Here is a 23,819-nt window from a genome sequence, read left to right as displayed (position 1 = left end):
TCCACTTATAAATATACATATTTTAATGTTAGTTACACCTGTGTGCCTGTCTCTCTGGCTTCCCCTTCTATGTCCTCTACCCTTCCACCTCTGCCACTCCTGAGACAAGGCCAACTCCTCTTCTCCTTCATCTTCCTTAGTCTCCTCAATGTGAATACAATAAGGATGAAGCCCCTTTATCATGATTCACTTTCACTTAATAAATAGTAAATGTATTTTCTCTTTATGATTTTCTCAATAATGTTTTCTGTTATCTAGCTTACTTTTTAAAAGAATGTAGCATATACGTGCATATAACATACATAATTATTAACTGATTATGTTATCAGTAAGGCTTCTGATGAACAATAGGCTATTAGTAAAATTTTGGGGAAATTAGAAGTTATACACAGATTTTTGACTTTGTGTGGGAGTTGTCCTCCTAATCCCCATGTTGTTCAAGGGTCAACTGTTCATAAATACTAGTAAATTTTAGTTCCATCAGACATGTTACATTTCTAACTTTGTTAGTACATAAATACTTACATAAGTTATATTTAAAATACAGTCATTTCTAGGTATCCACGGGAGATTTGTTCCAGTAACTCCCTCACACCATGCAGACACCAAAATCATAAGATGCTCAGGTTCCTTATATAAAATGGCATAGTATACGCTATAGCCTACGAATAACCTACTGTATTCTCTAAATTAGCTCTTGCTCACTTTAATACTTAATACAATGTAAATGCTGTAAATACTTGTACTGTATTTTTGGTATTATTTTCTGTTCAAATATTTTTGATTCTCTGGTTGATACGTGGCTGCAGGGGACAAGGGCTGGCAGTGTATCATAGTTTTTGTTATTTAAACTTTGATTCATCCTTTTTTCTCATAAAGTTTTAAAAGCTTTCCTGAATTACATGGAATTTTGAATTTGTAACTTATACTGCTTTACCTTTGCCTTAATTCTTTTGTCTTTGTTATTTTTACAGAAGTGTTCACAAATCAGAATAACTTTTAGATGATATTAAGGTGTTAATCATGAACACAAAAGATTTTGTAGTTCTTCCATGGGGAAAACCTGGAAATTCTGTAAAGCTAAAATATAGGTGAGTTTTTATATATATATATTTCTTAGTAGGAATAGTTGCCAAGCTTCTGTATATTGTAATTTCGACTATATTTTTCCATGAGGCTGTTTAAAATTGAATTCAAGTTTTGTGAATTCTTATCTCCTTTTTTTTCACATTCTTGTATTTCTATCTATAAGAATATAACTTTGAAATATTATAAATCTATAGGGTTTTAAAATGTGGATTAAAAATATTCATTCTGAAAGAACCAAAGTGACAAGTTATAAAGGTTTTAATAGGCTCATTACCTATTAAATTAATACAACAGAAAGTTAAACATATTTTTCCTGACTCCCATTCAAAGTTTAATAAGGATTATCCTGAAATTTAGGGAGACTATTAGGGTGAGATACTCCTAACCCAGGAAATAGAGAGCACTACATTCTTTAGCCCTTTGCATGAAGGACATTATGTTGAATTTACCCTTTCTAGGAGAGATCTGTCCTAGGTGACTGGGAGATACATTCACCCAGAGCCAAACAATTACTGACATCCTGGGAATTTTATGACCTTGTAAGGGTATGGGAGAGTATAGCTCCCTGTTTCTCTTTGATGTCACCTAGAGCCACTGGAAATACTTAGGGCTTTCCTGTCAAATATCAGTAAGAGCCAGATAGCATGGGATGAGGACAGACTCTTTTTTTTTTTTTTAAGATCAAGTATCAATTCTTGCTCTGTTCACACTGGAATGCACTGACACGATCTCGGCTCACTGCAACCTCTGCCTCTCGGGCTCAGACAATTCTCCTGCCTCATCTTCCCGAGTAGCTGGGTGCACGCCACCACACCTGGCTAATTTTTGTGTTTTTAATAGAGATGATGCTTGGCCATGTTGGCCAGGCTGGTTTCAAACTCCTGGCCTCCAGTGATCCTATCGCCTCTATCCCCAAAAGTGCTGGGGTGACAAGCGTGAGCCACTGTACCCGGCCCAGGCTATCCATTTTAATTTGAGTTTCTGAGTTTTTTGATCCAGATCAATAGTTTTGTTGTTATTCAGTATCTTCAAAGCTATTCTAATGCTCTCTTTACCTTTGAAATACTGAGTATAAAAGGAAATACTGAGTATAAATTGGAAAATGTTATACAAATATATGGCACTATTATTAGGCATAGCATGTTTTTGATGGGGAGCAGAGCTACCTAATAGCTAAGACTACCAATTTTGTTAATAGAAAAACAAAAAGGGACATGCATTATTTGATTTTAGTGTCATATTTCAATGTCACGTGTCTATGCCGATAAACATTCAGCCAACAAACATTTATTATGTGCATTTTCTATATACTGTGTTAGGGAATGATGGCTACAAAAGTGGGTAGTCATAGTCCTGGCACTCAGAAAGCTTGCAGAGGATATGAATGAGTACAGTCACATTGACAATAATCATATGAAGCATGGTGTGATGTGTACAGGCAAGGGACTAGGAGAGAACATGGCTCAAACTGCCAGAGCAGGAGTGAGGATGTCCCCACGTTTTGAGTGAGAGATGAAGTTAGGTGGGTAGTTACTGGGTGAAACTCATGCAAAGGCACAGAGACCACATGATTTGGAGACTTCTCAGACATATCCAATTATCTAAGAAGAAAGGTGGAGAAAAAGGCAGGGTCTCAATAATAACTAACTTGTATATCGTGTTAAAGAATTTGGAAATAAGGGGGAATCACTATTCCCTGACCTATATGTCTCCCTGATCCACAAACCATTAAAAACCAGGACAGGAATACTCATGGTAATTACCATGGAGTTTCCTTTCTCACTTTTTCCTTGTTCCAAGCCTGTTAATTTGACATTGTCTTTACAGTGTCTGACATTCTGGTGTTCTCCTAGTCCCCTTGACCTCTTTCTTCTTTTCCTCTTTCTAGCCTTTTCCAAGGGCTAGAAATAAGAAGTAGTCTTATTTAAATCTATTTTCTATATTTAAATCTATGTCTTCAGAAATGCTTAAGAACTGCGAATGGAGAAAATACAGTTAGAGTTGGAGAACCAAGAGATGGAGAAGAAACTACAGTTTTGAACCCCTAGCAATGTAGTAATTACAACAAATAAAAAATACTCTTATTTCTAGCCGTTGGATTTTTTCTGTTGGTTAGAAATTTTTCCTAATTTTCATACTGTCTGTATTGGCTCTAATATATTTAAATAGTTTAATGCATAATATTTGAAGCAACAATTTTTTTTCCATACAGGCAACATACATATTTTTGCTGAAGTGATCATTTTGGAAATCTTAAAAAATCTCTTAAGCAATAAATTAAATAAAGCTAAGGATCAACCTTAGCTTTCCCCAGAGGCCTTGCTTTTCCCTTTATGGCTTTGTGTATAATGTTGTCTTCAGGAGGAATCCTTTGTTTTGTGTGAGACCCATCGAATCCAACCTTACATAAACTTGACCATTTGGTCAGTGGGCCAGTCTTTTGCATCAGCCTTACCCTTTTCCTCTACCACAGTGGGACCTCAAAAACATCAAAAGTCTTCTAAGCAAATAAATGATGCAATCATATTTGTGCTTTTAACTCTTCCCCTGTAAGCAGTATGTGAAGTATGGTAGGCTGTCAAGACTTTAGGCAGGGAGACCAACTTCAGGACTCATCCTGAATTTTACCTGCAGCCCATCCCAGAATGGTCCATTTCAGGAAATAACGCCATTGCCCTCCTGACCGATCAAGTAAGAAACATGCGATTATTTTAGATAACTTCCGTGTTCCCTCTCTGGTCAGTCACGACTTCTGGTCAGTTTCCAAGTTGTTAGTTCTATTTTCTTACATTTCTCAAAAGCTCCCATTTTTCTCTCCATTGCCCCTGCTCAGTTAGACTAACCCAAATTCTCTATTATCTGGATTACTGGAATAGTCTACTAATTAGCTGTCTTGCTTCTATCCTTGCACCCTGTAATTGATTTTCTTTGATATAGTCTGAATGATCTTTCTAAATTCAAGTCTGACCAATTCTCTTAAAACCCTTTAATGATCCTCATTGTTCCTATGCTATAAATCCCCATTTCTCATCATGGCTTGCAAGGCTCTTCATGATCCTGTCCACTTCAGCAGTTTGCTTTTCTGCTGCTTTTCCTATTCTGCGCTTAATGTCTGTTCACAGAGAACGTCTAGGTCTTTGACCCAGTCATTGCTTTTTCCTACCTGTGTCCACACTCCTTTCTTTCTGGAACACTGCTCTCACCACCTCCCTTTGACTGGCTAAGTCCTTTCATCCTTTAGGTCTCAGCTCAGACTTCACCTTCTCCAGGAACTGTTCCTGCATTCACAAGGCTGGGGTATGTGCTCTTTCTTTGTGCCCAGGTAGCCCCATGTACTTCTCCAGTGAGAGCACTATTACATTGTATTTCAATTACCTTCAAGCTTATCTATTCCTCTAAATACTGGAAGCTCCATTGCATTTCATATCTTATCACCTAGCAGTGTTTGTTTGAGGTAGGAGCTACATTACTCCTTGTGGAGAAAATACAATGGAAATAAATGCCTCTCTTTCTGTATCTTAGCCAGCTTCTCTGAACCCTCTGGACAGCCCTTCCTATCACGTCCTGTATATGTTCCTGGATTGTGTCCTCTTGGGACATATCCTTGGCCCACTTGCTTTTTGGTAATTGCTCGCTACTTCTAGAAGGATTTCCCCTTTCTGATCTTCATCATGCCTTGATTTTGTTCCATACCATGGCATGCATGGATGCCCACACTGCTTGGTTGTAGTAAAACACTAATGTAATATTGAAGGAAGAGATTTGCACTTGTAATAGCAAAAGCTAGGCAACTAGTTTTGATTAGATCTATGAAAGAAAGAGTCAGTGGCCAATGCTGATAACCAGACTTTGTAAAATGAAGAAAATGTCTTTTGTCAACAACTTGGTGAGTTTCAGATATTATAAAAATCTCTTGTACAGGAATCTCCTGTATCAAAACCATTAATAGGGGCTTTCTTCTTCTTCTTCCTTTTTTTATTTTTATTTTTGAGATAGAGTTTTGCTCTTGTTACCCAGGCTGGAGTGCAGTGGCGCGATCTCGGCTCACCACAACCTCTGCCTCCTGGGTTCAAGCAATTCTCCTACCTCAGCCTCCCGAGTAGCTGGGACTACAGGCTGCGCCACCATGCCCAGCTAATTTTTGTATTTTTAGTAGAGACGGGGTTTCACCATGTTGACCAGTATGGTCTCGATCTTTTGACCTAGTGATCCACCCACCCTGGCCTCCCAAAGTGCTGGGATTATAGGTGTAAGCCACCACGCCTGGCCCAGGGGCTTTCTTCTTAATAGGTCTCAAACAGGTACTGCATTTTCCTCTGCATCATATATATATATATATGACACAAAGGTAGAGATTTATTTAAAATTTCCAAGATGACCAGTTCAGCAAAATGAATATTTTGTCTATTTTTTTAAATACCGTGCTTCAAACTACTTGACAACGTAGGAGGCAAAACAATATGAAAATTAGAAAATATTTTTTCTTTGTTTTCGATTTGTATGTCATAGATATTTGTGTATGTATAATAACATGCCTTATATATGAAATTAATTATAATTTTGAGCCTTTAGCAATGTAATACTTAAAACAAAAGTCTAAGATTTGAAGAGATAACTTGCTTCAGGATTTTGATGGGAGGCAAATGCTAACTTTAAAAACCAGATTTCAGAGAAGCACAAAAGAAATAGGTAAAATATTTTATTCATTATTCATGATTCTAATTTAACAGCAAAATATTATATAAAATTATTTTGCCTTTGCTTGTTTTCTTTGCTTACTCCGAACTTTCTATATTTAAATCTATATCTTCAGAAATGCTCATGAACTGCGAATGGAGAAAGTACGGTTAGAGTTGGAGAACCAAGAGATGGAGAAGAAACTGCAGGAATTCCGATCCATAGGAAGCAGAGAAAAGGAAGAAGGAGAGTGGGTGAAACTCTTAGAGAATTTTAGAAGAATCAACCAAATTATATAAAGAACTATTTTATCTACTATTGTCATTCCAATAAAAGCGTTTAATGGGTGGATAATTTTTTACTTTTCCTGATGAACAAGCAATATCAAAAGTCTTCTATTTTTTGTTTTTGTGTCACTTAGACGAGGCATGTTGCTTTTTAAAATTACCATTACTTTTGTTTCTTCTGAACATTATTTGGCCTTATTCTTTCTTATTTCCTTTTCCTTTTTTTTTAAACTTTATGCTTCTTATTGATTTATGGTCTAGAATGTTTATGGCAGCAGTGCACACTTTACCTTTTGCTCTCAGATAGTTGCCATCAACAGCAAATAAACACCAGTTTATGTTTAGAGACATTTTTATTTATTCAAAGACTTCTGGGGGCAAGAATTCACATATATATACATAATGAAGATTTGAAAAATAAATGCTATTATATACATGTATATGTATGTGTATATATGTGTGTGTGTGTGTGTGTGTGTGTGTAATTCTTTCTTCTTAGCTCTAGGATAACTCCCAGCCCATTTTCTAGCACCCCTTTTAATGCTGAAAATGTTCCTTACAAATGTCTTGTCTTTGTACAAATCTATGTATATACATGTGTATGAATGTTTATTTTGAATATGGAAATTTGTTGTGTATATTGCGTCTTTTCCTTTTTTTTTTTTTTTTTTTACAAATGAGTTCATCTAAAAAATATGGGGATTAATTAATATTCTACTATTTTACATAATATAGTGCTGTTATATCAGACTGCATTGATCCACCTAATTTTCTTAGTGGCTCCACAGTATTTTCTGTGTGGATATAATAGCATTTTTTTTTTAGATCTTTATTATGTTTTTAGTATGTTATGATTATAAAGGCTGCCATGGACATGCCTCTACATGTATTTTTGCTTACATATGCAAAGCTGTTTGTAGCATAAATTCCTACATCTGTAATTTTAGGTCAATGTGTTATGCGCATTTTACATTGTGATAGACATTGAGAAATTGTCTTTTAAATAGGTGTCAAAAGTTTATAATCTTTTCCTATAATATATGAGAGTGCATGTTTCATGTCCCTTTGCTGATACTAAATGTCACCAAACTGTTTGTATATTAAATTAACTTTTGTTTAGTCCTCAAAGTGATGGCCATCAAATACCTAGAAGTACTTTCTGAACCTTTAACAGTTCAAATGTGTTTGTTATATTTTAGTAGTCTCTATCTTTAGAGTCCAATTTTTTGAAAAATGTACATAACTTATATACATACCCCAACTGATAATCAGAGAATTGGTTTAATCAGAGCATCTCATGTTGTATGTCATCCAGGATGACGAAGTTTATTATGTGTCTTGCTGCTTTTAATGACCCAGTGGCCAATTCTTTTACAAACTTAACTGATTTGGACTTAGTTTGGACTTCTAAATGGATCATGGTACTCATCTGAGAATCAGAGTTGCTGAAATCAGCCTTCAAGAGTGAGTTTTTCTAAGCTGTGGAAGACTTTCTAGATGATTCTTAACATTCTAAAGCTTGACTGAGTTTTTAGAGTAGTTACATTGTTTTCTGAGGTCACACAGATATTAAATGTCATAGCCAGAATGAGAACCTGCTACTCACCAGCCAGGAAGATAGAAGTCTAGTGCTCTAATCTTAATTATTTATTCTGTGTGATGTTGGGAAACTTTTTGTCTTTTTTTTTTTTTAATGATAATTGGACTCTCTGCCTTGATAATTACAGAAATATTTTGCTAGGCTCAAGTAAATATGTTTTAAAAACTGTATAGCTAAAGTTTACCTTCTTGGTTATGTGTCACTGTGGGAGATCATTTGAGGTTTTAATAAGGAATTCATCGCTTACTAGAGCTACTGAATATTTTGGGGTATTGGTTTGTTTGCTTTTCCTCTTTACATTTGTGGACACTTAGCTTTTAAAACTGCATAAAGACCTGTAAAATTTCCTATGACTCAATAAAGCTATCTTTAGTTATTGCGAATATCAAGAAAATAGAATTCTTCATTTGTGTTTGGACATTTCCCCACAAAATCCCCATATCACGAATATGATAAAGCTCTATTTTAAAATTACTGAGGATTTTCTGACATTATTGGTATTTCATTTTCATTTTTTTGCTTGTTTGTTACATGTTAACAACTGAATTTCCATTTCCCGAGACAGGAAAACTGTATTTCTTTTCATTAAAGGAGAAATGTATTTAGTAATTATGTTTTGTCTTGTTTATGTATATTAAAGGTCAAGTGGATATTACTGGAAATCTGGAAAAGTGGGCAAATTGGGTAATCAATCATACATGATGCCACAAAATAAAGAAAGTGTTATTAAGGTAAGAAGATACTATTTGATTCTCATTGAATTTTCTAAGCAAGAAGATATAATTTTTTTAGGTCTTGCATTTTCTTCTATACTCAGGAATTTACTCTTCTTATTTTAACAACTTTGCATATTATTCATTTTTTGATACATTTTGTAGGCTAACATGCAACTTTTATTATTCAGTTATGTTTTTGTTTTTCAGCTACAAGTTGACTTCAGAATTTTAACTTGCAGTGAATTTTTCCATATTCCAAACTGAAGTTTTTCCATTCAGTGTGGATCTGGTTTAAAATATGTAAAATACAACTGATACTTCTAAACTAAGGTGAAAGATTTAATATAGCAAATGAGAGACTTTATTCCTACTTTTATACCACATTTGTTTAATATTTTATTTTCTGCTTGAGTAATAATTTATTATTCATATACTGTTGCATCTATGTGTGAAGACACAAGGAAAAAGATACTTTTCAGTTTCCAAGCTATAGAATTGTTGTTCCTTTACTGTGCACTATAAAATATTATATTATATTTAAGATGAAAATCAGATAAGTGTCTTTACATAAAGAAAACAGTTTTGCTTCTAGATTCTTTAGTACAAGATTTGTAACTTTGTAAGTATTAACTTACATAGCTTTAGTTTTTTATGTACCAATCATTAAACTTTCATTGGATCAGTTGGAATCTAGAAATGTCTTACTTGGTACGTCTAAGGTTTTTGGCTTTTGGCTTTGAGAAAGCATTTTATTCTCTAATGTCATTCCCTATCTTAAGGAAAAATGAATTATAAAAGTTCTTACCTGAAAATTAAAACAAACTTATTTCACTAGAAACAGGCTATTTGTAAGACTATTAAAAGAATCTAGAAGTAAGATGAAAGGAGGCTAAATTAAAAGGGTAGAAAAATTGATATAAAGGAAAATATGGGATCAAAAAAACTAACAAAGGAGAGGAGGGAGTCAAACATATAATTGATATACAGGCTGGATTGACTAAGAGATAGATAGCATAAAGAAGGTACTTAGAAAAGTATAGGACATGCATTTAGGGTTTTGTTTGAGTTTCCATGTGAAGTTTAAGAGAATAAATGTGCTCCCTAAAAAATGTGTAAAAAGTAGAGGGATGTAAAGAATAAAGCTTAAAGAAAGCCACTGTGTAGAATATATTGGCAAAGAGAACTTTAATATTCACTCAATAAGTTCAGTAAGTTTTAATGCCAGTCAGCAGTTTAGCTTCTTTTCCTTTTTTATCTCATTAAGTGCTTATATCACTCCTAAGAAGCTGTTGTTGTTATTCCAGTTTCACAGATGAAATAACTTAGTATCAAAACATTAAATAACTCACTCAAGGTCAAAAGTCAGGGCCAAGATTTGACATGCAAGCTCTCAGGCTTGTCTACGATAATTTGCAGCTCTCTAGTGAAGAGAGATTGAGAAGAAAAAGAATGACAGAAGTAAAATCGAAGTAGTTTAATGTTATACGGACGAAAGTAAAGGAGAGCAATTTTAGAAAACATAAAGTCAATATTGTCCAATATATTGTGTAGCGAAAAACATTTTGAGTCTCTTTTTAGACCAGTGTTTCTCAGGGGGGCAATTTTGCTTCCCAGGAGACATTTGACAATGTCTGGAGACATTTTCAGTTGTTAACATTGAGAGGAATATTTTTGTTGTTGTTGTTTGTGTGTGTGTGTGTTTGCTAAAGATGTATAGTGAGTATGGCCCAGGGGTGCTGCTTAACATCCTGAAATGCACTTGACAACCCCTACAACAAAGAATTATTTGGCCCCAAATGTCAGTGGTGCTGAGTTCTAGAAATCTGTATTAGATTATACAGATTAACATTCACTTAACCTTTTTGAGCCTCTATTACATTTGTAAACATGCATAATAATACTTACTAAACACTTCAAAGAGCTTTTGAGCAACGTCAAAAACTCTTTGAAATATGTGAAACCACTTTGTAATGGTACCTAAAGAATTTTAGGCGCACATTAAACAATTTTAGGTACCTAAACAATTTTAATGGTACACATTAAAATGTCTATTTCTGGATAATGAAAATATTCAAAAGCCCTGAATTTGATAATTGTGTCAATATTAAATGGGAGAGTAGATTTCAATTGGTTGAAAAGAAAAGGGTGGGAAGCAGTGAGTAAAGACTATTGTTGGAGCCAGCACGAAAGCCGAGGGTTTAACAGAATCAAGGAAAGACTTTATTATATTCTTTTCTAGAATTGGGAAGATGATGTGAGCCAGTTTGTACAATGAAAGATGTACATCCTAGTAGAGGAAAGAGTAAAAATGTAGATGAAAGAGGTGTCGTTGCTGGGGGTGTGGTCTTTGAAGAGGTGGTTCATTAAAGAGGCTTTCACTAAGGAAAGGAGGACACATTTTGTGTGTGTGTGTGTGTGTGTGTGTGTGTGTGTGTGTGAGACAAGAAAGGTGGAAGAAAAAATAGGTGGCAATTAAAATAAATTTCAGAGATTATTTTTGACTAGTGGTAAGGTAGGACACTGAAGTATTTTAATGGGAAGATCTCAACTTTCTTAGTACTGTTGAAGACAGTATCATTTGCTCAGGTGAATGAAAGGAAACAGGACAAATTTGAGTTCTTGGGAATGAAGAGGTTTGTAGTAGCCACTGTGGGAACTGTGGTTGTGGTTTAGCAGCGAATGAGTACATGAATTGCCAAGAGCCACAGAGCCTACTGAGATTGTTCAGCATAGATTTGGAGGAGACTCCACAATACTATTTTTATCACAATGGTACATAGATATGGGAGGTATCAGAGGGGAGAGATAAGGTGATTGAAGTTGGCACTGAAAAACCTTTTTGAGTCTGAGATTTTGAAGGTGTGGCTATTCAGAATACTGCTTACATGCCAGATTTGGTCATAATGGTGAGATGGCTGAAGGGGCATTTAGGTGTTCACAGTAGCCAGTATGTGGAGGGTCTTCAAACCAGGATGTCAGGTGAACATGTACACTGAAGTCTCTAAGATTGTCAATCAGAAATGTGATGGAGAGAAATACTGAGCAGGTTGCTGAAGCTCAGGTGGAAGAGATCCTAGATATTGACACAGGCAGCAAGTGGATGGTGGGGACCTATAGTAGAGGCAACTTTGCTGAATGATAGCAGAACAATATTCTGGAAGCAGCACTGAAGAACAAATTGAAAAATTTTATCTCTCCTGGTGTGTAAAAGGGAGTTTCTGGAGCTAGGTCCTGAGGGAAGGGCTTTGGTGAAGATTGTGTCTAAGTAAAGGTGAGTTTCAGTTGATGTAAATTTTGAATGAAACATTTTTGGGAAAGGTTTAAAGCATAAGATACATAAATGACTATTTAATAGACGCTCCCTGGAATGGCAGGGGAACTTGGAAGGAATTACAAGTAGTACAGAATTGCAAAGTTTCAGTAGCTAATTGGGTTGACAGTGAGAATGTCTGAAAGGCTACTTGTGGGAGAAGTTTGGGCTCAGTGTGGCAGATGAAGGCATTGGTGGGAGCTTGGAGGTATTTGTGAATGCCAGGGAGACTGATGATGACAGCATAGTCTGACCCCAGTGACTTAGATAATACACCTGTGTGGTAAATCCACTAAGCTTTCCTGGCCCCTGATAGCCCCTTCAGTACCTACTGCTGGAGGAGTCAGCAGGTTAATAAGGCATAGGCTTTAGTATAGTAAGTTCCTGACATTTGTATATATAAACATATACAGATATCCATCTTTCTATATACATGTATATATACATATGCATGTATGTATATATGTATATGTACGTGTGTATATGTGTATGTATGTGTTTGTGCAAGCATGTATATCTTTGGTTCAAACCTGTTCTACCTCCAACTCTTTCCCAAACAGATAAAAATCAGACCTATGAAGAAATTATTTTTGTCTAAAAATAGCAACTAGCAGTTTGTTCACTGAAATATTTTTATGCAATTTGAATTACTCGAAATAAACATGGCTATATTCATAGAGCAGAACAATATTATTCATAATAAAAACAAATTATATAATTTTCCTAATAATGGTTTTCTTTTTGCTTGGGCATATCTATCCATTCATCCAGGATAGCCTATAACCACACTGACCATGTTTCAATTCAGATGTATCATTAAGGTAATCATACTGGACAATTTGGTTGTGAAAGATGAGATTAGATTATCTGTAACTTGCATAACATTAGCAGTTTAAAAATAAACGTGTGGTTCATAGAAACATCGATGATTTCAATCATATTTTCTTTTCAACTATGTTTGGCATATGGCATCTGAGCAGTTACTTTGAAGAATGTGAAAAATAACTGCCCCTTTGAAGCAAAACCACTGGATTCACTGAGAATAATTAGGCCTCCATTTGCAGATGACTGCAGTTGGTACAGCCATAGATATACAGGCAGCCATTGTTCTCATATTCTCATGTACAAATTGAGCAATTGAGCATGCAAATTGCAAATTGAAAACTAGGTCTGAATTGACAGTGTCTATATAAATGCACACCATCCTTCATTCTCGTTTGTGTACTTTAAATGTTGGTTTTAATAAGATCAAGGCAAGCATGTTCAACTGGCAACTCTATTTTATTTCCAAAAATGATAAAAATCCCCAAATATTAAGTGTCGTTTAATTTGAAATATCTAGCAGTGAATCTTATTTATTCATTATTTGGGCTAATATTTAGGACAGTCAGGGATTATAAATAATATATTTGAAAGATAAGACTGTGATGTTTAAACATGTAGTTCTCTAAATTGGGCAAATAAGATAGTAATATGGGTTTCTATAGCAATGTAAGCAGAATAACTTAGTCACAATTCAGTTTAGAGTCAGTCTACGCAAATATTAAGATTGTGTGTCTCAGAAAAAGCAGAAACAGAAAAGATTTATTAAACCTTTACCATATTTGAATACTAGCAATTTCCTAAAGTCATTTCATGATGACATATAATGGTTTTTGTTTAAAAGCCAATTTATGTTTTCAGAAACTGGTTTACATATTATTTTCAAAATTTATTTTCTTTTTTATGAATTTCTACTAGATTAAACAGTACATTTGTGCTTTAATGATAATCTCCTAATAATTTTATATTATTCTTTAAAAATAAATTTTTGTTCAAAGTGCACCAAAGGCTACAGCTTTCTAATATTTTTGTTAGTAACTTAAACTTTCTTTGAATAAGATAATGTATACCTGACAAATAGTATCTATTTTATTAATACAGTTTTCTGCTGGAAAAGTGAAATTAAAATTACTGAAGGAACAGATTCAAGGTAAATAGTTTATCACCATGTTATTAAATGCTAAAGACATAATTCCCTTTCTTTTCCATTGTAGTTACATGTAAAGTTAAAATTTTAGAATTGTTCATACAGTATAAAGATTCTAAACTCCCAAATCATGACACATTGATTTTCAACATAAATTTTATTTGGGTATTTTGGAGGGCTTTTGTGTCAAAAAATGTAAACTTGGTACATGATTATAATAATAGCAGTTTGCAAAAGTAAGACTTTACAGCACTGTTCTTTAAATTTTATTGATGCAATGTTTTAATAAGAAAGATAATTTAGCAGTGTAAAATTATCAATTCAAATTTCACTCTAGAAAATTTTTAAAAATAAAAAATTTGCTTTATATTTAAATAAATAAATAATGGCAGAACCAAAAACATAATTTGAATTTATAATAATTCCTAAAGAAATAAGATGTTTTTCTGAAGGATAATAAACACATTTAATGTTTCATGATTAATATAATTTGATAGAAAAAATTTAGAAATATATATATTTACATACATATATGCATTATGAATATATAAAATTATAAATGTTTAGAATTTGTTCTATGTGGGCTTCAGTTTGATCCAGAGATGGGAAATGTGGATAGTTTCATTAATTTATTGATTGGAAAACTAAACATTATATTTTTAAATGACTGGACTAACATGTTTTTTCTTGCAGAGCCAGTGAAACCAAGAGTTAATTATAAAATGGCAAATTCTTCTGAATGTGAAAAACCCAAGATAAAAGGGAAAGTTTGTGGGCAGTGTGAGAACAAAGCTGCTTTACTAGTATGTATATTATATAGTGTATATATACACATACTGTATAGTAGGTACAATTAGGCAGTTAGAATATATCTTTCACACGGCCTCATACACCTCTCCCAACTTAACTTGCTTGGTAGCCACATACTTCTTCTTCATTACTGTTACTGTGGGGTTGAGTGGTCATGCTGCTGCGAACAGCTAACACCTGTACTTATTCTCTGGATCTCATCCTCTCATTCTTGTTTAATGACATCACCTTAGACCTTGTCCCCTGTCCTTTGAATCATACTTATTAGCACACAAACATCCTGCAGTGTCTTCCATCCAAAACTAAAACCAAACCAAAACTACAACAAAAATTCTTTTTGACTTCCAAGTCTGCACCCATTATTGTAAAACTCTTCTCAAGAATTGCCTATACTTGCTGTCATCATATTCTATCTTCCCATTGTCTATTTTTTAAAAACTGAGGAATAATTTACTATGAAATGGATAGATTTAAATGTACAATCAGACATCTTTTGATTAATGTGTCCACCTATATCAAGATCTAAAACATTACCTGTACCTCAGAAAATTCCCATGTGCATTTTCCCAGTCAATCCCCAACACCAAGGCAACTACTGTCCTGATTTTTAACACTGTAGATTTAGTGAGATCTGTTCTTGAACTTTATGTAAATGGAATGATATAGTATATACTTTTGACTTCTTTTGCTCTACATGGTGATTCGGCCATATTAAATTTATCACTAATGTGTTAGTTTGTATTACAAAATAGTATTCCATTTTACACAAATTGTTATCCATTCATATGCTGAATGACATTTGGGTTGTTTCAGTATTTTTGCTATCATGTTTAAGGCTGCTATGGACTTTGTGTATGTCTTTTTTTCTTTTCTCACAAATGACATACATTCCTCTCTTACAAGCTGTGAAGTGAAATAAAAAAGTTACAGAAAATTATGACTACTCTTTCACTTCTCATTGGTACCAATTTCATGAATATTTAAAAAATTATGGTGAAATACACATAACATAAAATGTATCAACTTAGCCATTTTAAGTGTACACTTTAGTAGCATTCAGTAGGTTAACATTGTTATGCTACCATCACCAGCATTCATTCACAGAACTGTTTTCATCTTGCAAAACTGAAACACTATTCCCATTAAACAATCATTTCCCTACTCCTGCTTCCCCCTAACCCCTAGCAAATAGTATTTTACTTTCTGTCTCTGAGAATTTGGCTACTCTACCTCATATAATTAAGATTATACACGATTCGCCTTTTAGTTAGTGGCTTATTTCACTTAGCATAATATCCTCAAGGCTTGTCCATATTTGGAACGACAGGATTTCTTTATTCTTAAGGCTGGATAATATTCTTCTGTATATATGTGCCACATTTTGTTTTATCTTTCATCCATTGGTGGACACTTGAGTTGCTTCCCCCTTTTGGCTATTGTGAGTAATGCTGCTATGGACCTCTTTAAGACCCTGTTTTCAATTCTTTTTGGTATATACCCAGAATTGGGTATATACCATTCCCATTCTCTCTTGAATTCTCTCCATTCAGTCTTGGGTGTCCACTACTATCCAGGAACTGTTTTTGTCATGGTCAACCAGTTACTTCCACATTTTCATATACAGTGGTCAATTCTCAGTTCTTAATGTATTAGGAGTATTTTATAGTACAATATCCCTCTCCTCATCTATGACTTTCTTCAGCTGGCTGCCTCTGGAACTCCATGATCTCTTGATTTCATTTGACATTGATATCTGTTTCTTCTCCGTCTTCTTTGCCGGTTTTCTGTATTGACCTCTTAATGTTGGAATGCCACCAGGCTCAGTCCTTTGGCCTCTAATCTTGTCCATCTATACTTACTCTTCAGTAATATCAATCACTGTCTTGGCTTTAAAGACCATATCCATATTGATGGTTCCCTAATATACACATCACCTTATACCTCTCCCCTGATTTTTTGGTTCAATCTACCTTCTTAACACCTTTATTGGATGTCTAATAGGCATCACTATTTAACATGTTCAAAATTGAGCCCTTAATTTTTTCCAATAAACAGTGTTCTCTCACAGTTTCCTCATGTCAATAAATGTCCACTCAAATATTGCCTACATTGATAGCCTTTTATAAAATGGTAAAAGCTGAGTTGCACTCTCCAGTTTTGTGAAGCCTACTTCATTCGTCTATGTAATACTGATCATCATTTACTATATAATATTTATTTTCTACTTATCTACAATATAAACTTCATGAGGGTAGGAGTTTAGCTTTTTTCACTGCTGTGTGCCTACCACTTAGAATTATGCCTGCAGTGTGGTAGGCAGTCAACAAATATTTAAGTAATGAATTATTTCTTTGAAACTCTTTCATAATATAGACATTCTCTTAATTTAGACATATTTTCCTTTCAGTTAGCATTGAAGATGCTGCAGTGTCATTTGCAATTTTAAATATAACACATAGGTAAAAAGCAGTTTCTTCTTCAAAGAATTTAATGATTATGTAAACTAATATTTGAATATTATGTTATAGTTTTAGAGAACTTATGCATAATCATTTCTGACTTAAATCTATATTATTAGGTTTATTTAATGGCAAATTTAACTGAACTCCAATTTAGAATGCTGGACATCTAATAAAGAGCTAATAGCAATATTAAATGTAAAACCCTAGGTCTTGGTAGTAGAATACTTATTACATCATATTGTTTCCTTATTTGATATGATGTTGGACAATAATTTAAGGAATCTCAAAAAATTATTACTGTTCAGAAATTTGTAAAAATTATTCAAAAATGCGAATATTTCATCAGTTAAAAGTACGAAAGATAAAGGGGGCTTACGGGTTGAATTAAATTGTTGGGGTCTGCTGCTCAGGATCTGAAAAGGAATAATATAGGAGGTATAAGTCAATATTGTTTGTGATTCCTACTCTGTGTTAAACACTTGAGCCATGGAACGTGAACAGTATGACACAAGCAGATAGAGCTTGACCTGAAATTAAAGGATATGTTTTTCAAGAAAGAAGGAAAACTAAGGAGGATATTGTAGACAGGATAAGCAGCATGTGCGTGGCTAGAAAGCACATGAGAATGCATTGTGTGCAGTGATTAAATAGCTGATGTACCTGAAAAGCATTGTGTAGACAAGCCAGAATTTAGGCCCTAAACATTCTTTAAAAAGATTTTAAGGAAGAATGTTCTTTTATTTGAAATACAAATAATATCCCATGTTAGTTGTCAAAACATAATAAGCTATTTAAAAATTCAAGTTAGGCAGATTTAACAAAGTAGACCATGATATTGTTAAACTCTGATGTTATCTTGTGTTCTTAGCATCTGTCATTGCATATGGTTATGCTGACTGGATAATTAGAGTGAATATATATGTGTATATATATATATTTGAAGGCCACATATGTATATATGTGGAGATATATATATATATATATATATATATATATATGATATATATATTTCCTTGGCCTTCACCAGGGAAAACTGTGTATGGAAGATGGGAGTTAAGAGCTTGTTTTTTGGGAGTTTGAAACTCAAGTTTACCTGTTATTAGTTATGTGACCTTCAGCAAATGAGTTAATCCCTGTTTATTTCTGTTTCCTCATTTGTGAAATAGGTTACTGAGGGATAACAGTAATCTGTACCTCAAGAAGTTATCACACATAATGAGTTAATACATGTAAAATATTTAGCATTGTGTCCAGCACACAGACTGAAGACAATAAACAGCGTGCTTTTGTTGTTGGCACATTGTTTTATGACCTGATCCATTTACATGTATTGATGGCCAAGATGATGCCCCAAAATTCCACATTTCCTATATATTAATTTGACAAATGTGAATAATTTAATTAAAATCAAATGAATTCTGAAGCTTAGCACAACTTCTCTGGCATTCATCAAATTAACAAGATATTTGTTAAAACTGCACTTGGGAATTCCATCATTGAAGTAGCATGTGTGGTGGAATGGAGTCCTTATTTACATTTTTACCATGTTTCTGCCACTTGTACAAACTGCCTAAAAAGATTTTTCCATTGGAGGTCATTTTAACCCAATTTTAATCCAAATATTATCTTTGCATAACAAAACATATAAGCTTATACTGCAAGTCCAGCATTGATCTTCCAGTCTACAAATATTCGTTTGGCTACTTTTAGTAAAAGTATGCTGTTAACAGATACTTGGCTTAGAATTATATGTTGAAACTTATTTTCAGTTTTCTGCATTATAGTGTAAAAACAGTACCAAATGTTTATGAGAAAGTCACTTAAAATTAGCAAGTTATATTAAATAAAAATTATGCAGAGCATGTTTTAAAATCCATATTAATATAATGATATAACCATGTATATTTGTAAAATTATAGTTTTAAAGTTTATATTACACTTAAATTATGGATTTAGGATAATGTTTTTATCATTTCTCTAGAAGAATGAAGCTCATAAAACAAGAATGAAAAGAGAGGGCTAGTTTTTATGCTTGGGATAGTGTTTGTTTTCCTTCAGATTAAGTAAAAAGTCCATCCTGTTATAGCTAATCACATGTGAAAAATATATAGTTGGATTTTGATACATACCAGATCATGTACTCATTTTAAATACTGAATTTTATTTTATTGTGGATTTTATCAAGGTTTTTCAATACAAGTGGTCCCTGACTTACCATTTTCAACTTACAGTTTTTTTACTTTATGATGTGTAAAAGCAGTATGTATTCAGTAGAAACCATACTTCAAAGTTTGAATTTTGATATTTTCCCAGGCTATTGATATGTGGTAATATACGATGCTAGGAAGCCCATAGTCAGCCATGTGATCAAGAAGGTTAAAGAAACACAAGATATTCAACAATTTATTATAAAATACATTTTGTGTTAGATGATTTTGCCCAAATACAGGCTAATGTAAGTGTTTTGAGCACATTTAAGGTAGGCTTGGCTAAGGTATGATGCTCAGTAGGTTAGTTGTACTAAATGCCTTTTCAACTTACAATGTTTTCAATTTATGATGGGTTTATTGGGCGGTAACCACATTGTAAGTTGAGGAGTATCTGTAACTGATTACTATTGTAGTTGATTGTACATGATTAATTTAATGATTAGTAATGTGTGTTGTGGTTAAGAGCTTAAGTTTTGAGCCACGTGGTAGGATTGAATTCCTGTCCCCACTAATATTAGCTTGTATGTCTCTGGACAAATTCTTCGTCATTATATTCCTTTGTTATCTCTTCTTCATTATGGTGATACAATGATGATTCTAAACTTATAGGGTTCTTGTGAGGATTCAATGAGAATCTCTGCACCTTTATTTTCCATCATCTGAATAGGAACATTGTAACCACTATGTAATTTTTCTGTCCTTACCCCCTTCCCACCCTTCCATTGTATGGCCTCTCCAATGTCTATTTTTCTACAACGTCTGTTTAGCTGGGTGTTTACCTAACACCCATTGTTTAGCTCTCCCAGTTACAAGTAAGAACATGCAGTATTTGACTTCCTGTTTATGAGTTATTTCACTTAGGATAATGGCCTCCATCCAATTCCATTCATATTGCTGTAAAAGACATGATATCATTCCTTTTCACAGTGGAGTAGTATTCCGTGGTATATATTTTATATTTTCTTTAGCCAGTCAATTGATGAGTCTTTCAGAGAAGTTTTTAGGGTTTTCTAAGTATAAGATAAATCGTTAGCAAACAGAAATAATTTGACTTCCTCTTTTCCAATTTGAATGCCTTTTATTTCTTTCTTTTGCCTGATTGTTCTGGCTAGGAATTCCAGTACTACGTTGAATAGAAGTAGTAAAAGCAGGTCATCCTTGTCTTTTTCTAGTTGTTAGGGGGAATGTTTTAGACATTTCCCAGTTTAGTAAGATGTTGCCTGGGGTTTGTTGTCTGTGACTTTTATTATTTTGTGGAGTGTTTCTTCTGTGCCTACTTTGTTGAGAGTTTTTATCATGGAGTGATACTGAATGTTATCAGATGCTTTTTCTGCATCTAATGAGATATCATATTATTTTGTTTTCAATTCTGTTTATGTGGTAGATCACATTTATTGGTTTGCATATGTTGAAACATCCTCCATCCCCTGGATAAAATCCACTTGATTATAGAGTAGATCTCTTTGATGTATCGTTGGATTCAATTCGTTAGTTTTTTTTTTTTTTTTTTTTTTTTTTTGTATCTATGTTTATTAGTGGTATTGGCCTCTAGTTGTGTTGTGTCCTTGCCTGGCTTTGGTATCAGAGTTACATTGGCTTCTTAGAATACTAGGGAGTATTTCCTCTTTGATTTTTCCGAAATAGTTTCAGTAGTATTGGTATCAATTTTTCTTTATATGACTGGTAGAATTTGCCGTGAATCTGGTTGAACTTGGGCTTCTTTTCATTGTTGTTGTTTTTGGGAGAATTTTTATTACTGATACAACTTTACTACTCATATTGGTCTGTTAGGATTTCAATCTTGAGGAGCTGTGCATTTTCAGGAATTTTTCCATTTTCTATATGTTTTCTAGGTTGTAATGTGGAGATGCTCATAGTGGTCTCTGATGATCTTTTGTATTTCTGTGGTATCACTTGTAATGTCACCTTTATCATGTCTGATTATGCATATTTGAATCCTCTCTCATTTTTCTTAATATAGCTAGTGGTCAATCAATTTCATTTATTTTTTTTGAAAGCCCAGTTTTTCATTTTGTTGACTTTTTAAACATTTTTTTCTGTCTCAATTTCATTTATTTATTCTCTGATCTTTGTTATTTCTCTTTTTCTGCTAGGTTTGGGTTTGGTTTGTTCTTTTTTTCTAGTTCCTTGGAATGTAATGTTAGGTTGTTAACTTGAGATCTTTCTATCTTTTTGATGTAGTCATTTGATGCTGTATAGCTCCTCCTAGCTGGCTGTGATAAGGAGGGGTGGACTAATTCCAGGTCACCAGCTGAACACTTGTGGGTCAGGGATGGTTGTGTGTGGGCCAGAATGTCCTCTAATGGAAAGGCCAGCAGAGATTTTGGGGAAAGACTGACAGGCATGGGGTGCATAATCTGAATGCGCCTGGGTCATGCAGCAGTAGTGGCAGAGCATGGGAACACCCAGACTCCCCTCTTGCTCCCTGGCCCAGCAGGCAGGAAGAGCAGCAGAATGGCCTCTGGGCAGGACTCAGACACTTGGGGGATGGGCTCCAAGAATGGCACCTTGGTGCAGCTGCTCAGCACTCAGAAGCCTATGGGACTTCACATAACTTCTAGCAATTCCTCTGTGTGATATCCAGCACCTGCCTAGGCTAGTCTGGTGTCTTATGAGGCTCCCAGATCTCTCCATAGTTAGGATTACAGAGGTCCATGGTAGGAATGTGGAGCATGGGAAGTCCTTCCCTGGGTCCAGATCCCAGTGACCCCATGCAGGAAGCCCTGTTTCTCATTTTTTCACCCTTGGTGTCTCCCATCATCTATTTGCAGAATTCCAGTGTTCTCTCTCAGGCAATCTATTTGAAATGTGAATATCTACTTGATACTTTGGCTCCTGTGTATAGAAAGGCAAACTCCAGCTGCATTTAATCAACTATCTTGAACCTGACATCCAATTTCCATTTCCTTTTCTTTTTACATTCAGTTTTGCTTGGCACCATCATAGGTACAAGTATTTTACATTATTTAACTTGCCCATCAATTTTAAAATTACATTTCAACATCATAATTTCGAAGGTAAATATAAACTTGCCCATAATCATTTTATCAGTTATTAACATCGCAGACATGGTATTGTAGTTCCAGCCAGTATTTTTCGCATATATATATATATATACATATATACATATATATATGTATATATGTATATATATATATATATATATTACTTTGGAGATGCTTGTAAGAAAAATTTTTAAACCACATTTTGAGAACCACCAGTAAAGGAGTACCTTTGAGGAAAGTGTACAGGGATTTTGGAAGACAAATAGTATGCATATCATTTGAAACTAATAATGTCATGTAAATTCATACAGAAAGGTAAAATAAGTCATAAAAATGAAGGAGTATTCACCCAGAGATAATGCTGTTTAGTTTTTACCAGGTCAAGAAGTTTGACCTGAGGCTATTTGTTGTTTTATGATTTATTAAAAAACTATGCATACATCCATGGATCTAAAATAAACACCTAAAACCTATGTTAAAACTACTACATTAATTTTGATATGAGAATAGTTAGTATTAACAAATTAGTTTTCCTCAGAGAGTTAAGACTTAACTGGGACAACTAGTTGTCCTACCTTTTGGGGGACAGGCTGCTCAATTCTAATGATATAGGTATATAATTAGAGAAATAAATATTAAAAACATGATATCTTTATGCAACACTTCCTAAAAATCATACCTTTTTATAAGATTATATAATATTTTTAAAAATATCTTTTTAGGTATGCCTTGAATGTGGAGAAGATTATTGTTCAGGATGCTTTGCTAAAATTCACCAGAAAGGGGCACTAAAGCTCCACAGAACAACTCTTTTGCAGGTATGACTTTCTAAAATGATTTACTTGTAGTTTGTTTATAAATTGTTTACACATAAAGACCTTTAAAATGTGTTTAATTATCTAGAACTCAGGATGATTTACATTAATTTCTAAAATTATGTTATATACAGACAATCCTGATATATATCTTAAAATTATTTTATTGAACACTAATCTAGATTATATTTTACTTTTTAAACTGTTTCAATATAGTTGCAGAAGCAGCTTAATTAGAGTCCTCAGATTATGCATTCTGACTGTGAACTTGACACATAAAAATTAGACAATGTTTTTATCTGTTGTGGTTTCAAATTAACACATAGATTATTTTAAATATTATTTCTATAGTTTTTAGATAAAAATCTCTTATGTTTTCTTTTTAAGTTTATTTAAAAATTAGTTCTTTATTCATCTTTTCCTTTATGATTTAGGTAAACTTATCTCTTAGGTTTCTACTTTTCCTTCTGTGCATATGATAAGTACCTTTTATTTATCTTTATTTATTGATTTTGGAAATGCCTAAACTCAAAGCCTGTCAAGTGGCTTTAAGATTCTAATACTTAAACTAAAAATGGGGTTAGATATAGACATGGCAGAGGGGGTGATCCAAGATGGCCGTTTAGGAACAGCTCAGGATCGCAGCTCCCAGTGAAAGCGCAGAGGGTGAGTGGACGCCGTGTTTTTATTGCCCACAGACTAGGAAATTCCCGGGCAGAGGTGCTCCACGGTCACCAGCGCGGCTGTTTCGGCCAGCGCGGCTGTGCCGGCCAGCGCCGGCCAGCGCCGCTGCTTTGCCCCGCGCGGCTGCTTTGTCGGCGCCCCGGAGCCGCGGTTCTCCGTACAAA

General features: G+C 34.1%; 1 protein-coding gene across 13 annotated transcripts in view; it reads left to right on the top strand.

Moving 5' to 3' along the window:
- ZBBX (zinc finger B-box domain containing) overlaps nt 1-23,819 on the top strand; it is a 117,782-nt gene that overhangs the window by 6,714 nt on the left and 87,249 nt on the right. For 9 of the 13 annotated variants that reach the window (XM_017503269.2, XM_017503262.2, XM_037729505.1 and 6 more), the window contains 6 exons: nt 975-1,091; nt 5,903-6,016; nt 8,294-8,384; nt 13,603-13,651; nt 14,342-14,451; nt 22,879-22,974. In XM_017503269.2, coding sequence (XP_017358758.1) covers nt 1,024-1,091; nt 5,903-6,016; nt 8,294-8,384; nt 13,603-13,651; nt 14,342-14,451; nt 22,879-22,974 — 528 coding nt within the window. In that variant the 5' untranslated portion in view covers nt 975-1,023. Of the gene's footprint in view, nt 1-974; nt 1,092-5,661; nt 5,779-5,902; nt 6,017-8,293; nt 8,385-13,602; nt 13,652-14,341; nt 14,452-22,878; nt 22,975-23,819 lie in introns of those variants that run through there. The other 4 variants (XM_017503263.2, XM_017503266.2, XM_017503270.2 and 1 more) reach the window with 4 other exon arrangements.

The sequence above is a fragment of the Cebus imitator genome, unplaced genomic scaffold (assembly GCF_001604975.1).
Source record: "Cebus imitator isolate Cc_AM_T3 unplaced genomic scaffold, Cebus_imitator-1.0 Scaffold308, whole genome shotgun sequence".
Lineage (NCBI taxonomy): Eukaryota > Metazoa > Chordata > Mammalia > Primates > Cebidae > Cebus > Cebus imitator.
This window is presented reverse-complemented; position numbering and strand designations above follow the sequence as displayed.